This window comes from Physeter macrocephalus, chromosome 9 (genome assembly GCF_002837175.3).
Source record: "Physeter macrocephalus isolate SW-GA chromosome 9, ASM283717v5, whole genome shotgun sequence".
NCBI lineage: Eukaryota > Metazoa > Chordata > Mammalia > Artiodactyla > Physeteridae > Physeter > Physeter macrocephalus.
In genome coordinates, this window is record NC_041222.1 from 12,968,292 (window position 1) to 12,984,507 (window position 16,216).

At 40.7% G+C, this 16,216-nt stretch overlaps 1 protein-coding gene across 1 annotated transcript in view; it reads left to right on the plus strand.

Moving 5' to 3' along the window:
* The window catches only part of SUSD1 (sushi domain containing 1), a 130,963-nt gene that overhangs the window by 19,447 nt on the left and 95,300 nt on the right, over nt 1-16,216 (plus strand). Inside the window, exons 4-5 of the mRNA XM_024126369.3 lie at nt 5,270-5,422; nt 6,063-6,242. Coding sequence (XP_023982137.1) covers nt 5,270-5,422; nt 6,063-6,242 — 333 coding nt within the window. The remainder of the gene's footprint in view (nt 1-5,269; nt 5,423-6,062; nt 6,243-16,216) is intronic.

Below are 16,216 nucleotides of genomic sequence, written 5' to 3' on the forward strand. Positions count from 1 at the left end.
TGAACATTTTTGTACTTACATTCTTACAAGTAATTATCTACTTGTTATAAATTCCGGAAAATAATTTCTATGTCAAAGGGATACCTACACATTTTACATTTTGATACGTAGTGCCAGACTGTATTCCAGAAAGTTCATACCAATATTCTCTCTCACTAATCATTTCATGAAGGTCTTCATTTCTTCACATCCTTGCCAACACTGGATAATATCAATAAATGATATGAATTTAACAGTTCTGATTTTAAATGGGTGTTTGTGTTCCTCTAATGTGGCTTCTTAAGATGTAGGTTTCTGAGCTGAACTAGGCATTTGAGGAGGGAAGGTGGCCTGTCTTAGAGCATTTAGATCTAGTGCAACAAGCCATGTGGCCACTCCCCTGATTCCAGCCAAGAATCCTGTGACAGTGAGTGTATGCATGTGCGTGCTCATTGCTCATGGTCAGGGTCAGGGTTATGAAGGAGTGGCTTGTGCTCCAGGGAGAACTGAGTCAGTAGAGAGGCAAGGTCCATTCACTTATTAGCTAACACGTATTGAGGACCAAAGGTCAGCCAGGCACTGTGCTAAGTGCTTTCCACATGTTTTATTTAATCTCTGCAAAAAGACCTACTATAATTAACTTCATTTTACAGAAGTGATTTGGAAAGGTCAAGGAACAGGTATCAGTACAACTAGTAAGTAGCAGAATCAGTTCTCAAACCTGGGTCTGTTTGACGTTCAAATCCATGAAAAGACTTTAAATATAGAACACCAGGGCCCTGGCACGAGGTCAGAGTGTCCTGCTCGGTTTTACTACGTTCTACCAAGGAGTTGTTCTGGCTGTGGGTAATATTAAATAATCCTATATATAGAATGGGGCATAGAGAATTTTCTCCCTTGATTAGTTAAGTATGTTAATAAGGTTGCTCAGAACATTTTTTCTTCACAAGCAAACATGTTGTAACCTTGGACACCCCATGGAATCTACCACTGCGTGGAGAAGCTGTTCTGATGAATTTAACGTGTTTATCCGGCCAAGATTCTAGAAGTTTATTTATTTATTTTTTAAATTTATTTATTTATTTTATTTATTTTTGGCTGTGTCAGGTCTTAGTTGCGGCAGGCAGGATCTTTGTTGAGGCATTTGGGATCTTTCGTTGCAGTGCACAGGCTTCTCTCTAGTTGTGGTGTGCGGGTTTTCTCTTCTCTAGTTGTGGCCCGCAGGTTCCATAGTGCGTGGGCTCTGTAGTTTGCAGCACACAGGCTCTCTCGTTGAGGCATGTGAGCTCAGTAGTTGTGGCGTGCGGGCTTAGTTGCCCCGCGGAATGTGGGATCCTAGTTCCCCTGACCAGGGATTGAATCCGCGTCCTCTGCATTGGAAGGTGGATTCTTCACCACTGGACCACCAGGGAAGTCCATCTAGAAGTTTAGAAAAGGGCTGGTTTGTGAGCATTAGCAGGTAGCAGGGGATTAAAAGTCAAAATCGTGTCATACTTATCTCAGTGATACAGGGTAGATACATCTAGACATCCGTAATGCAATTGATATCTTTGACAGTCTCTGTGGACAAGATAGAGAATTGTTGATTGGATGATGGTACAATTAGACTGTAAAGGGAGAAAGGGTGTGGCATAGTGGTTAAGAATAAGGTCTGAGAAGCCAGATGTCTGGCTTCTGATCCTGGCTTTTGCACTGCTTAGCCTGTGTGACTTCAGTCCAGTTAACCATTCTATGCTTCAGTTACTTCATCTGTAAAATGGGGATAATAATAGCATCAACCTCCCAGAGTTATTGTGAGGATTAAATAAGATGGAAAATAATCAGTAATAAATAATGAAGTGTTTAGAACAGTGCTTGGCATGTGCAAGATGACATGCAGGAGTTATTGTTATTAACAATCATTATAACAATTATTGTTATTAGGCTGTTGAATGATTGTACCCAAAGCAAACTGATTAATGCCTATAGTGACTCATACAGAGCTAATCAGTATCTAGAAACTCCCAAGTCTTTCCCATACCACTGCATCTTTGCCTTATAATACTTGGAGCCCTTATTTTTAGCAGTCTACTGAAAAATTCATTTTTCCCACTCACTATCTTTGAGGAGTCTGAGGCAGGGGGACAGGCTGGAATATGGCTTCTGTGTTAAAAGGTATATACATAAATGCATTTTACAAATTCCTCAGTGGAATAAAAAAATCTTGATAAGCTAAAATGATGGATCCAATCTAGGAACACATGTTAGATCCTGCAGTGTTGAAATCATTTCTAAAGTTTGTACTAGATTGAGATTGATTTTATTTTATATTACTTTTAAGAATCCTTTCTTAACAATTACCCAAACCTCCATGATTCTGTTATCAACAATTATTTGTTTTACTGGTTTCATTTCTTACCACTCTTTGTTGTGTTTTATGATGTCTTCCCCTTTCTTGACATTATTTATTCTGATGTTTTCACTGGCTCGAGTATTTTCTCAAAATCTTTTTCAGAAAGGAAACGTCCGTAGTGTAGTTCTTGAGATCACTCATTTTCTAAAATGTCATTCCTTTGCTTAAATATAGCACGATGTTTTGCTCTCTTTTCCTTAGAACTCTATAAATATTACTCCAGTGCTATCTAGCATTCAGTGTTTCAGACAAGAAGTCCTGGGTCAGATTGGTTCTCTTTTCCTCATAAATTACCATTCCTTTCTCTCAGGAGGTTTATAGATTTTTCTCTTATTCCATGAAATTCAGAATGACTCATTTTTCAACATTCATGCCTGTCACCTTTAAAGCCTATTTGGATTTGAATACATAAGCCAAGAGACTTTTCTCTTGATGTTAATTCTTATACATTTACCCCATTCTCTTCTTACCCCATTCTCTTCTGTAATTTCTTTTAAATAGATATTGAATATTTTGGGTCTGTCCTCATATCATTTTTTTGTCCCATAGTTTCCATCTTATATAATTAATATTTCTATGTGCTTTGGAGAATTCCTCAGGTTGAAATTTGTGAATTTATTTTCTAGCAGTGACCAACCTATTATTCAATGCCTCCATTGAGTTTTTATTTTTGGCATTCATATTTTGTTTTTAATTTCCAAGACTTCATTGTTTTCTCAGAACCTCCCCTCTTTTTCATTAATACAGTATCCTCTTAACCTTGTTTGGACTTCACAGTCTCTTTGTATGTCAAGGGTGTCTTGGTTATTTCTTACTGCATAACCCCACACCTCCCACCCCACCACTACCCCAAATTTAGTGGTTTAAAACAACAATTATAATTTGTCACAATATGTGGTTTTGTAATGTGTAGACATAGTCAGCTGGTGGCTGGGCGAGGCTGGGCTGCGCTGGCAGATGAAAGAAGGCCTCTCTCAGGTCTTCCCTGGCAGCCCAGTGGTTAAGACTCTGCGCTTCCACTGCAGGGGGCAAGGGTTCGATCCCTGGTCGGGGAACTAAGATCCAGCATGCCGCCCGGTACAGCCAAAAAAAGAAGGCCTCTCTCACACATGGCTTGGGCCTTGATGCTGGCTGTTCACCAGGCCACTTTAGTTCTCCTCCATGTGGCCTCTGTCTTCACATGGCATCTCATCTTTAGGGCCTCTCTCCCAAGCACGGATTTTCTTCAGCATGGACACTGGATTCTAAAAGAGGGAAAGAGGGGGACTTCCCTGATGGTCCAGTGGTTAAGACTTTGCCTTCCAATGCAGGGGGTGCAGGTTCAATCCCTGGTCGGGAAGCTAAGATCCCACATGCCTCACGGCCAAAAAACCAAAACATAAAACAAAAGCGATATCGCAACAAATTCAATAAAGACTTTAAAAGTGGTCCACATTAAAAAAAAAAAAAAAAATCTTAAAAATAAATAAATAAATAAATAAATGAGGGAAAGAGGAAGCTAACAGCCGTCTTCTCAGGCTGGGTCCAGAGCAGGCACTGTGTTACTTCTGCCGAGTTCTATTGGCTAAAGCAAGTCTCAAGACCAGCTCAAGGAGAGGGGAAATGGATTGCATTCTTGATGGGAGGAGAAGCATGCAAGAAAGGAAGGAGAGGAATTGTTGACAGCTATCTCTGGAGCTGATCTCCCACAGAGTTCCCAAAGTTTGCTGCACTAAAGATGTAGGTTGATCAGATTTGGTAACTTGGGTCTCCTCCAGCAACTGAATGAATTACTGGTTCCCAGACAACAATCAGGAAGCGATGAGGTGTTCCTTGGTCCAAAACCAAAAAACAAGCAAACCAATATAAAGAATGTAGTGAATTTTAATAAAATCACACTAAACAATTTAAAAGGATTCTGAGATTATATTCTTCCTTTTGGGGGCGGGGGTTGTTAAACTATTCTTTTTTTAAATGAAATCATAGTGCTAGTTTAAAAAAAAAAAGTCTTTACTGGCAAAATAGAATATTGGCCACCTTATATCAGTCCTTCCAAAATGACTGGTCTTTGAAATCCCAGAGTCTGGGAACAACCAGGCTTCCTTCAGTCACGATGTCCCTCCTGTCCTCTGCCCCCCGATGGTTCTTGCAAATGTCCTGGAAAAAGTCCCCTTTTACTTAAGGTACTTTTCTTTCTCTAAATGAAATTGGTGTGTGTGTGGCTCTGATGGAGTTTCCAAAGTTTTAAATTTTGTTCACTAAGCCAGGTCTGGGGGGAAAAGACTGCTAACTGGCAGAGAGATTTCTTTTTCAGCCTCTGAATTATTGTGTGGTTTTTACTCCTGGACCTGCTACCACCGGCAATCTTCAGTCAAGGGGAAAAGTCAGCTAAGGAGCATGTCTTGTCCTTCTTGAAGGCTGTTTTAAGCCCTTCTAATCTTGGTAAAATTAGCGAGACCCTTCTGAGTTATTTTCTTTACTTCTTGCTGCATCGTCCTATGCTCATGAGCTGGAAAGCATTTTTCACTCTGGTCTAAATTGTTTTGTATTAGGAGTTCTGCTTCAGATATTTTAGTATGAGGTTGAGGCTATCCTTATTTTATAGTAATTGAGTTTTTTTAGCATACTTTTTTGGGTTCATTTTGTTGGGTTATTTGTTTTGTTGGTACTTGTTGGTTTTTATAAATTTTCAGAACACACTGACAGATATTTATTGAGCACCTCTTAGTGCCTATGATGTGAAGGATACAGGAGAAGAACTCTTAAGGAGTAAAATAAAATTCATGGTACAATTACAAACAAATGCATTCACTTATAAGTGTAGATCGGGAATGTGAGAAGTGGCTGTCACAATGTCCCCCCACTTTTTTTCTTTTTTCTGTTTTTCTCTCCCTTCTTATATTTGGGATGGGTCTCAAGACATAGATGAGTGTGAGGTTTCCGGCCGGTGCAGGCATGGAGGACGGTGCGTGAACACTCGTGGGAGCTTTGAATGCTACTGTATGGATGGATACTTGCCAAAGGGTGGGCCTGAGCCTTTCCATCCAACCAGAGATGCCACGTCGTGCACAGGTGGGTTTCTGCCAAAGAATGCAGCATCCGAAGGTGAGAGTCTGTTGGTGGTGACTTTCTCCTGCTCTGAGCCTAAGTCTGTGGGTCTGTGTTGGGAATGTGTGTTGGATCTGTTCCTTTGTAACCTACGAAATAAAATAACAGTCAAGATAGAAGGGGCTATATTAAAAAAGCTAAAATTAGTATGCTTCGGGGATTTTGAGTAGTTAATAGATATTCAGATATTAACCATTATGTTAGATAGTAAACAGAGCTGATCTGGTAAGAGCCACCATCTCAAAAGTGACCAGGGAAGTTATAAAAGCCTATATATCTTAAGGTATTGTGCAATTCAGATGTTTTACTTTGCTGGGCTAGGCTTCTCCTCTTTAGTTAATATCAATTAGTGAGGGTTGATTGCCAAATCCTTTCAGTTTTGTGCATGTGTAGATGCTATTACCTGTGGAAGGCCAGAAGAATGAATAGAGACACTCACTGGAAACATGCCCAGAAGTCATGTGGAAATGAACCAGCCTATTTAAAATATGGCTCTGGTGTGTATAGGTGAGGGGAGAGGGCATGAGGTAGAGGTGGAGAGAGATTATGAATTTTGAAAATTCACATTCATATAGTAATGAGTTTGACGTTAATTTGTTTTCAGAAATAGACTGTGGCACCCCTCCTGAGGTCCCAGATGGCTATATCATAGGAAATTATACCTCTAGGCTTGGCAGCCAGGTTCGTTATGCCTGCAAAGAAGGATTCTTCAGTGGCCCAGAAGATACAATTTCAAGCTGCACAGCCTTGGGCACATGGGAATCCCCAAAATTAAATTGCCAAGGTGAGTTTTCCAAAGGTCCAGCTTCCCAGCTTATACCATCTTGAGATTGTTTTTGTGTTTCTCTCTAAATCTGTCTTTGGGATACTGAATGAATTAAATAAATCCAATAAATTCCTATTGTTTCTAATAGGTTTTCAGTTGATTCTCTTGATATTTATAGGAATAATATTTTATCATCTGCAAATAATGATAATTCCATCTTTTGTTTTTCTATGTTTATAAAAGTTATATTTTTCTCTTGACTGACCACTTAGCTTGTGTTTTCAGAACAAAAATTTAAGTAGTAGTATTAACTTTGAATATTCTTTTCTTGTTCCTGACTTTCATGGGAGTGTTTCATTATTCATTCATGAGCTTGGCTTTTTGATGTTACATACATCTACTTATATTCTTATGTACACTGAGAGAGTGCTGTGAGTCAAGTGCTGTTCTAAGCATATATATATATTTATATATATATATGGACTCATTCAATTACAATATCCCTATGAGTTTGTTCTATTATTATCACATTTTACAGATGGGAAAACTGAGGCATGGAGAAATTAAGTAATTTGTTTGAGGTTATCCAACTAGTGATAGAGCTGAAATTTGAACTTAGAATTCTAGTTTCTGAGATTGTGTGCTTAATCACTCTGGTATACTGCTTCCATTTTTGTGATGATGTTGGCTTTTGGTTTGTTTCTACTTTTGGCTTTCTCTCTCTTCATCAGTTCACCAGTTTTTGACTATATATACATAATATTGAGGAAGGCTTCAACTATTCCCATTTTACTGGGATTTAAAAAAAATCAGAAATGAGTTATTTTATCATGTCTTTTAGGCATGTGTTAAGATGATCATATATATTTTTTCTCCTTTTAACCAGTTATATGCTGGCTTATATTTCCTGATCAGTACTCGTTGCTGGAATGGATTCTTCTGGGTCTTTGGTGTTTTTTTTCTTTTAATAGGGATTATATTTGCTAAATTTTACTTAGAAGTGTTGCATTGATATTCGTAAGTGAGGTTGGTCTATTTTCCTTTTCTATGCCATCTTTGTTGGTTTTGGTATTAATGTTATTCTAAATTTTGAGGAAAGAATGTGAAAACATTTCCTTCTTTCTCTATTCTCTGTAATGCTATAAATAGGATTTTTAAAGATTTCCCCTAGAAAACCATCTGGATGTGGCACTTAGGGAGAGGCAGTCCTCGGGACAGTTAAAAAAATTAATACTTACTGGTCCTGTTTAAGTTTCCTATTCTTGTTGATATCCATTTTGGTAATTTACATATTCTAAGAAAAATCATCTATTTCAAGTTTATTTTCAAATTTATTTGCAGAGAGAAGTGTAAGGCACTCACGTTTTTGATATTCTGTAGTTATAGTTATTTTATAATAGTGAAATATTGGAAACAATTTCAAATGTCTGTCGATAAGGAAATTGGTTAAATAAATCATAACATGTTCATAAAGCGGATATTTTGTAGTCAATAAAAATTATGTTGGGAAGAATCTTTATTGACATAGGTAAGTATTAACAGTATTAACAGTATTAACAGTAAACTACTGAGTTACAAACTGTATGAATAACATGGTCTTAACTTTGAAAAATGTACATGTAAATGTACGTGAAAATGTTTCATATGTACATGTATGTTTATGAAAAAGTTTAGAAAGCTATATATCAAACTACCATTAACCATGGTAGTTTCCACTGGGAGGGATCCTGGATGATTTTATTTTTTAAATAAATTTATTTATTTGTTTTCTACTTTTGGCTGCGTTGGGCCTTCGTTGCTGTGCGTGGGCTTTCTCTAGTTGCGGCGAGCAGGGGCTACTCTTTGTTGCAGTGCGCGGGCTTCTCATTGCGGTGGCTTCTCTTGTTGCGGAGCGCCAGCTCTAGGCGCCCAGGCTTCAGTAGTTGTGGCACGCGGGCTCAGCAGTTGTAGCTCGAGAGCTCTAGAGCGTAGAGTCAGTAGTTGTGGCACATGGGCCCAGTTGCTCTGTGGCATGTGGGAATCTTCCCGGACCAGGGCTCGAACCCGTGTCCCCTGCATTGGCAGGCGGATTCTTAACCACTGAGCCACCAGGGAAGTCCTGGATGATTTTTACATTTTATATACTTTCTGTATTGAAGGAATTTTTAAAAATGTATTAGAAAAAGTAACAAAGTTGTTTCCATTTTGGAAAAAAGAAAAAATAAAAGTTTTCAGTGAATTTATTGCGTAGCTAAGAAACCTCAGTGATGCACTTGGCTAAGTTAATCCTTTTGATATTGATTTGCAATTCAGGCTCTAAACACATTCTGATAATTATCATCCTGCGGGTTAAGAAATTCTAAACGTACAATTGAGTTCTAACATTATCTTTCCATGGATCAATTAAAATACAGAACTTAGATTAAAATGTGCCATAATGCATATCAAAGAACCCCCTAGAGATTTATATAAGAAACTCCATATAAGACAATTTGTATTACTTTGAAAATCAGTAGTCATCCAGATTATTGTACTGAGAATGTAGAAAGTTAATTTAGAGGAGCGGGCTTGTTCCATTTCCCAAAGAGCTGTCATTTAGTAGGTCTTCACTTCTTTTTTTCCTCCTGTAATAACTGTTCCCTTCGCCTGCTGACACCCTCCCCCCTCTTCCTCCCCCGTTTCACCATATGGCCACCGGCTTCTCCTGGCTGTGCCTGATTCTCTCTAAACACACCCCTTCTTATTTATCCCTCATTCTTCTTTGGGGCTCCAGAATCTGGGCTGTGTGCCAGCCGGCACTGTATTTTTAGCTCAGCGTTATGAAGCCACAGGAATTGGGAATTCCACTAAAAACACTAGCAAACTGTGAACTTGGATGCTGAGGAGCAGGTACTTTTGAAAGGAGCAGCCGTGCGTTCCAGACGGCAGCGTGTGTGTCCGATAACGGACTTCCCCGTCAGAGAAGGTACAGCTGGTGGTTCCTGTTGTTTGCCTTCTCCCAATTACCGTGTCCCTGGAGTCTCTGCTGCTGCCTTGGGGGTGGATGGGGGGCATTGTGACACAAGTTACGCACCTGAGCAGGCCTCAGAAGTGGATGTTGGAAGTGAGGATGAAATCTTCCAAAATGGGTAGGAATTTGTGGAAACATCCATCACACAGTTCCATCCGCTCTCTGGAAAAGACACAATCTCTAGCATGCATTTCCTATTATTTTGCTTTTTTTGTTGTTTTTTTTTTGTTTTTTGTGTTTTGTTTTGCGGTATGCGGGCCTCTCACTGTTGTGGCCTCTCCCGTTGCGCAGCACAGGCTCCGGACGCGCAGGCTCAGCGGCCATGGCTCACGGGCCCAGCCGCTCCGCGACATGTGGGATCTTCCCGGACCGGGGCACGAACCCGTGTCCCCTGCGTCGGCAGGCGGACTCTCAACCACTGCGCCACCAGGGAAGCCCTATTTCGCTATTATTATTACTTTTTAAAACGTTTTTCTGCTGAACATTTTATTTTTAAAATTTATTTATTTTTGCCTGTGTTGGGTCCTCGTTGCTGCGCGCGGGCTTTCTGTAGTTGCGGTGAGCGGGGGCTACTCTTAATTGTGGTGCGCGGGCTTCTCATTGCAGTGGCTTCTCTTGTGGAGCGCGGGCTTCAGGTGCGCGGGCTTCGGTAGTTGAGGCACACGGGCTCAGTAGTTGTGGCTCGTGGGCCCTAGAGCGCAGCCTCAGTAGTTGTGGCACACAGGCTTAGCTGCTCAGCGGGATCTTCCCGGACCAGGGATCGAACCTGTGTCCCGTGCATTGGCAGGATTCTTAACTACTGCGCCACCAGGGAAGTCCCTTATTATTATTATTATTATTTTTGGTTTTCAGAGAAGGTGCCAGTTGTAAGTGACAGCTTAAAGAATTTGAGTTTTTATAATTCAACCAAGCCAGGAACAAGGTGAGGGAATCACTTTAACTGTGTTATCATTAGCAGCAAATCCAGAGTCCAGCTTACTTGATAGATCCTGTGACTAGGTAAGTCTGGAGTCTGGGAGCAGAGTAAAGACAGGTACACCATGAACTATTCTATAAGGGTGAACTCCTAAGTATCATGTGAGAAGAATGGGTAAAGACTAAGAGAGTTCATGTGGGGAGATTGGGTGGTTCATGGAAGGGGTGGCATTTGTGTTCTTCCCTTTGGTAGTTTGCCTCCCATGGAAGGGTCCAGTGATGAGTGGTTTGCAGTGTAGGCAGACCAGTTGAGGGTTCTGGGACTATCTGTCTTCCAGATTTTCTTCCCATCCTTTTTGGGGCCTTATCTTCCTTTCGGGCTGGGAATTCTCACCAGCAATGTGTCTGGTACTGAATAGTCCCTTTAAGAATCCGCTTCCACGCTTACTTCTTCTTAAAACCTTTCTAAAAACAGTGAAATGACCACTGCACTTAGAATAAAATCCAAACTCCTAACCATGGATTTTGAAGCCAACAGGCGTTTGTCCTTTTTGGCTTTTATACAGGTTACGTCGCTCATCATTCTCTCCCAAACAGTATGTCAGTCTCTTGTCAGCTTCAGGGCCTTTTCTCTCTACTTGAAATAATTGCCAACCTGTTTTAAAAATTGTTATTGTGGTAAAATACACATAATATAAAGTTTACCATTTTAACCATGTTTAAGTGTACAGTTCCACGGTATTAAGTGCATTCACAATGTTGTGCGATTAACACTGCTGTCCATTTCAAGAACATTTTCATCATCTCAAAACAGAAACTCTACCCATTAAACAAGAACTCCCCATTCCCTCCTCTCTCTAGCCCCTGGTAACCTCTGTTCTACTTTCTGTCTCTGTGAATTTGTATTGTAGGTAGGTACCTCATATATGTGGACTCATACAATACTTGTCTTTTTTATATCTGGCTTATTTGACTGAGCATAATATTTTCAAGGTTCATCCATGTTATAGCATGTATCAGAACTTCATTCCTTCTTTTTCCTTTCAGTTTTATTGAGATATAATTGACACACAGCACTGTATAAGTTTAAGGTGTGCAGCATAATGATTTGACTCACATACATCATGAAATGATTATCACAGTGAGTTTCGTGAGCATTCATCATCTCATATAGATACAGCATTAAAGAAATTTAAAAAAATATTTTTTTCCTCGTGATGAGAACTCTTAGGATTTACTCTCAACAATATTCATTTGTCATGTTGTACATTTCATCTCTAGTACTCATTTATCTTATGAGTGGGAGTTTGTACCTTTTGAAGAATGTCAGTCCTTTTTCAGGCTGAATAATTTTCTACTCTATGTGTACACCACGTTTTATTTATTCATTCATCTGTTGAGGGAGGCTACCTGCTTTCTGCACGGGAAGCTCCTTCTCATCTTTCAAGTTTCAGCTGAAATGTCATCTCTGACATTCTCTTGCTTAGTACCCAACACGTAAGTATATTATTCATCATTATTTTCATGGTTTTTATCAGTCTGCCCTACTGGGCTGTAAATCTGGGAGCTCAGTGACCATGTAGTCTTCTTCAGTATCATCTCTTCAGCACCTGGCACAGTGTCTGGCATACCTAAGGCCTGTAGAAGCACTGTGAATCACCCCCAAAAGGTGGCCCAGATGATGGCAGGCATAGTGGAATTGGCTTCCAGACTGCGTCCCAGCTTGTCCTGTGGCTGAGCCTTGCCGAAACCCTGGCACATGGGCTTCAGTAGTTGTGGCTCGTGGGCTCTAGAGCGCAGGCTCAGTAGTTGTGGCGCACGGGCTTAGTTGCTCCGCGGCGTGTGGGAACTTCCCAGACCAGGGATCGAATCCGTGTCTCCTGCATTGGCAGGCGGATTCTTAACCACTGTGCCACCAGGAAAGCCCCGTTTACTGGTTTTTGATTCAAATGTTCTATTTACAGCTAGAACATTAAAATGAAGAGTTTTAATGTTATTTTTTTTTTTAAAGAAAGATTCCTATCAGCTCAAAGCATCAAAAAACATTTCACCTCTATGAATGGAAGATCTTTTTAAGAGACATGCTGATAAACTCGTGTTTTTTTTCTTCCAGCACTCACGCTTTTACCTACCCTATCACCTCCTCTGCAGTTTCTGAAGTGTTCAGATTCTAGCCGTTTCCATATTAGACACTATTTGTTGACAGCAAGTGTTTTAATGTAAAATGGAAAATTTTCTTTTTCCTCCAAATGATCTATGAATATGATCTGAAGGAAATGTATTATTAGTTGAGGTTAAAGTTCATGGGAAACTTTAGAATAAAAAATCCATCAAAAAGTAATTTTTTTCTTTCTACTGTCTTAAGGGCAAGTACACTTTTTGTTACTAAGTGGCTTAGTCACAGCCGTTAATAAGCTATCTGACACTTTTGAGAATGTGCTTCAGGGTATGCTATAACCCTCCCATTTCCTTTTGATGACTGTGATAACATTATCTAAATTCAAGTAGCCACATATTGCGATGTTAGATTCCAACGCCAACATCAGTGATGTACCTAATTTAATGCCCAAGTGATCCTGGATTGAAGGTCTAACTAAATTTGGCCAAACTCAGAACATGCCATAAAGTGCATGAAACTTTGTCGTAAGGTTACGCTTTCAGCCTTATTCCTTAGGCCATATTTCTTACATATAAACCACCAAAATTAATGTTTCTAATGATATTAATAACTCACATGACTACAGGGGATATTCTAAAGATATAGAATATAGACACAGCCCACAAAGAGCTTACTGTTAAGAGGAGAAGAGAACATTTTTATAAATGAAGAAAGTATAGGTATAAATGCTGAATTATCCTATCTAGAACATGAATGTAGTGTAGACTCTGGTATTCATCTGCCTAGACTGTTTGGGCCCTTACCACCTACTGTGTTGCACTAAATTCCAGGTGTTACATAAACCTTCTGATCTAATCCTAAGGCACAAGAGAGACTTCTTCCTATTATTGTTGGGTAAAGATGAACACTGGCTTTAATGTGATTTTCTTCCATTTTCATACTTGTATCTTCCCTTTTACTGGAGTTTTTCATCTAGTAGTTTATTTTTCTGGGAAGATCTTTTATTTTTTCCCTTTGGTCAATATCAATAAGTGGAATAGGTCAATCATTTATTCCCCCAGCATTTGGCAAAATGTCTGCCTCAATTTGTAGACATTATTGGTCATTATTTTTTCTTTCTCAGGTTGGTATTTTTTGGTCTCTAAAACAGTCTTAGATTAAGCCTTATTTTACTCTGTTATTTCTGTCATCAATCACATTAGTGTGCTGATATGTGTAATAAATAGCAGTCATTGGTGATACAGTCAGTTGTTGATTAGATGCCATAACTTGCCTATACCTTTCATCAAACAAATTTCCTTCTGGAATATTTTCTTGGGTAGAATTTTTTTTTTTTTTTAATGTTGACATATGTCGTGAATTTTTATTTTTTTTATTTTTATTTTTATTTTTATTTTTTTTTGCGGTACGCGGGCCTCTCACTGCTGTGGCCTCTCCCGTTGCGGAGCACAGGCTCCGGACGCGCAGGCTCAGCGGCCATGGCTCACGGGCCCAGCTGCTCCGCGGCACGTGGGATCTTCCCGGACCGGGGCACGAACCCGCGTCCCCTGCATCGGCAGGCGGACTCTCAACCACTGCGCCACCAGGGAAGCCCTGTCGTGAATTTTTAAATTTATTTATTTATTTATTTATGGCTGTGTTGGGTCTTCGTTTCTGTGCGAGGGCTCTCTCTAGTTGTGGCAAGCGGGGGCCACTCTTCATCGCGGTGCGCAGGCCTCTCACTATCTCGGCCTCTCCTGTTGTGGAGCACAGGCTCCAGACGCGCAGGCTCAGTAGTTTTGGCTCACGGGCCCAGTTGCTCCATGGCATGTGGGATCTTCCCAGACCAGGGCTCGAACCTGTGTCCCCTGCATTGGCAGGCAGGTTCTCAACCACTGCGCCACCAGGGAAGCGCTTGGGTAGAATTTTTTTTTTTTCTCTCTGTACGCGGGCCTCTCACTGTTGTGGCCTCTCCCGTTGCGGAGCACAGGCTCCGGACGCGCAGGCTCAGCGGCCATGGCTCACGGGCCCAGCCGCTCTGCGGCATGTGGGATCCTCCCGGACCGGGGCACGAACCGGTGTCCCCTGCATCGGCAGGCGGACTGTCAACCACTGCGCCACCAGGGAAGCCCCCTTGGGTAGAATTTTAAAGCTAGCAGTGAGGATAAACATTTTTACCTTCACGATATGAAACAGAGTTACAATATCAATGTGGTCCTTGAAACTGGCACAACACATTTCCCCCCAGGGAGACAGACCTATTTTGAAGTTGATTATTTGAATAAAATCACAGATAATAGGATACTAAGGAAAAATTCCCGGCCATGTTCATAATTAGTTGACTGTATTCCTGATGCAGATCCAAACGTTGTTAATAATGTAATTAGCCAGAGAAACGTGTGCTTTAATGAACACCCCTATGCATATGCAATACAAAATTTGTGCTGCTTATTTTTTTTATTCTTTCCTTTGGATGTTAACTGTTTTTAAATAGCTTCTTTCCTTGTGATAGTGATATTTTTATCACCTATTGCAGTCTCTGTTGGATTGATTTTTGAATATGTCTTAATAGGGATCACCTGCTTTCTTGGGTACCATTTGGTCTGAGTAGAAGTGGCAGTGGCTGCCATCTCTCTTAAGCATGGTGGGAATACCTGTGATGGGCTTATGTTCCAGGCAAGACCTGGGCCAGACCCCCATATCATAGGGTTAAACATCAGTACCAAGAAGGCTTCAGGGAAAATACAGTGGCAGGGGAATTCCATTTCCAGCAGCTCTCTTCTCTGGGAAAGTTCTTGGAGACAAGATTGAGGCAGAGGGAGTGGTCATGAACCCTTCCAGACTGATTTAAATGATTTTTCATGCAACCTTTTCTTCTGCTGAGGTTTTAGCTAAACTGTAAGTTCAGTCCCAGTCAGAGCCTAGAGTGGACCCCTTCAGTGTGAAGCTGCCCAGATATAATGGACCTGGACTTTGGGGTCACAAAAACCATGGTTTGAATACTGGCTCTGCCTTTTTGTTTTTTTTTGGCTGCATTGGGTCTTTGTTGCTGCGCACAGACTTTCTCTAGTTGCGGCGAGCGGGGGCTACTCTTCGTTGCGGTGCACGGGCTTCTCGCTGCGGTGGCTTGTCTGTTGCGGAGCACGGGCTGTAGGTGCGCGGGCTTCAGTAGTTGTGGCACGTGGGCTCAGTAGTTGTGGCTTGCAGGCTCTAGAGCACAGGCTCAGTAGTTGTGGTGCACAGGCTTATTTGCTCTGCGGCATGTGGGATCTTCCCGGACCGGGGCTCAAACCTGTGTCCCCTGCATTGCCAGGCAGATTCCTAACCACTGTGCCACCAGGGAGGTCCCGTGGCTCTGTCTTTTAGTAGTGGTGTAATTTGTGAATGTGACAGACTCTTAGGACCTCCATTATTGTATCTATAAACTACATGAGAAAAACCCATCTACCTTGCAGTAGGGTTTTCTGTGAGAAATAAATAAGATGGTGTATATCTAATAGACTACCTTGTGTTTAGTAGGATTTTGATGCATGCTATTATGATTAAAATTATTGCAGTTTAAACAGCTTTCCCAGAATTCACCGATACAAGACTGATACGTATTAGTTTTTGTGGGTCTTTCTCTCAGCTTTCAACTACTTGGTGTCTGGTAGCTATGAGTTACCTCTTTTGGATAAAACATATAGAGGTAATGTGTTCCTGTCTTGTTATATATACTTACAATTTACTGATGTGTGTTTCCTTCCTCAGGAGTTGTGATCATATCGAAGTAACATATATTGCATCTTGAACAATGATAAAGTAGTGGCAAGCTACCAGTGAACAACTATTTATTATTTACTATGTAAAAACTACTATTGTAAGTAGGCATTGTGGGGAAGCAAGGGATTATAAGATAAAGATTCTGCCCTTTAGGAACTGTCCGTATATTTGGGAAGACATAGTCATTAAAACAAACCCACAAAATCCTCAAGGAGGAAATAAAGGTCA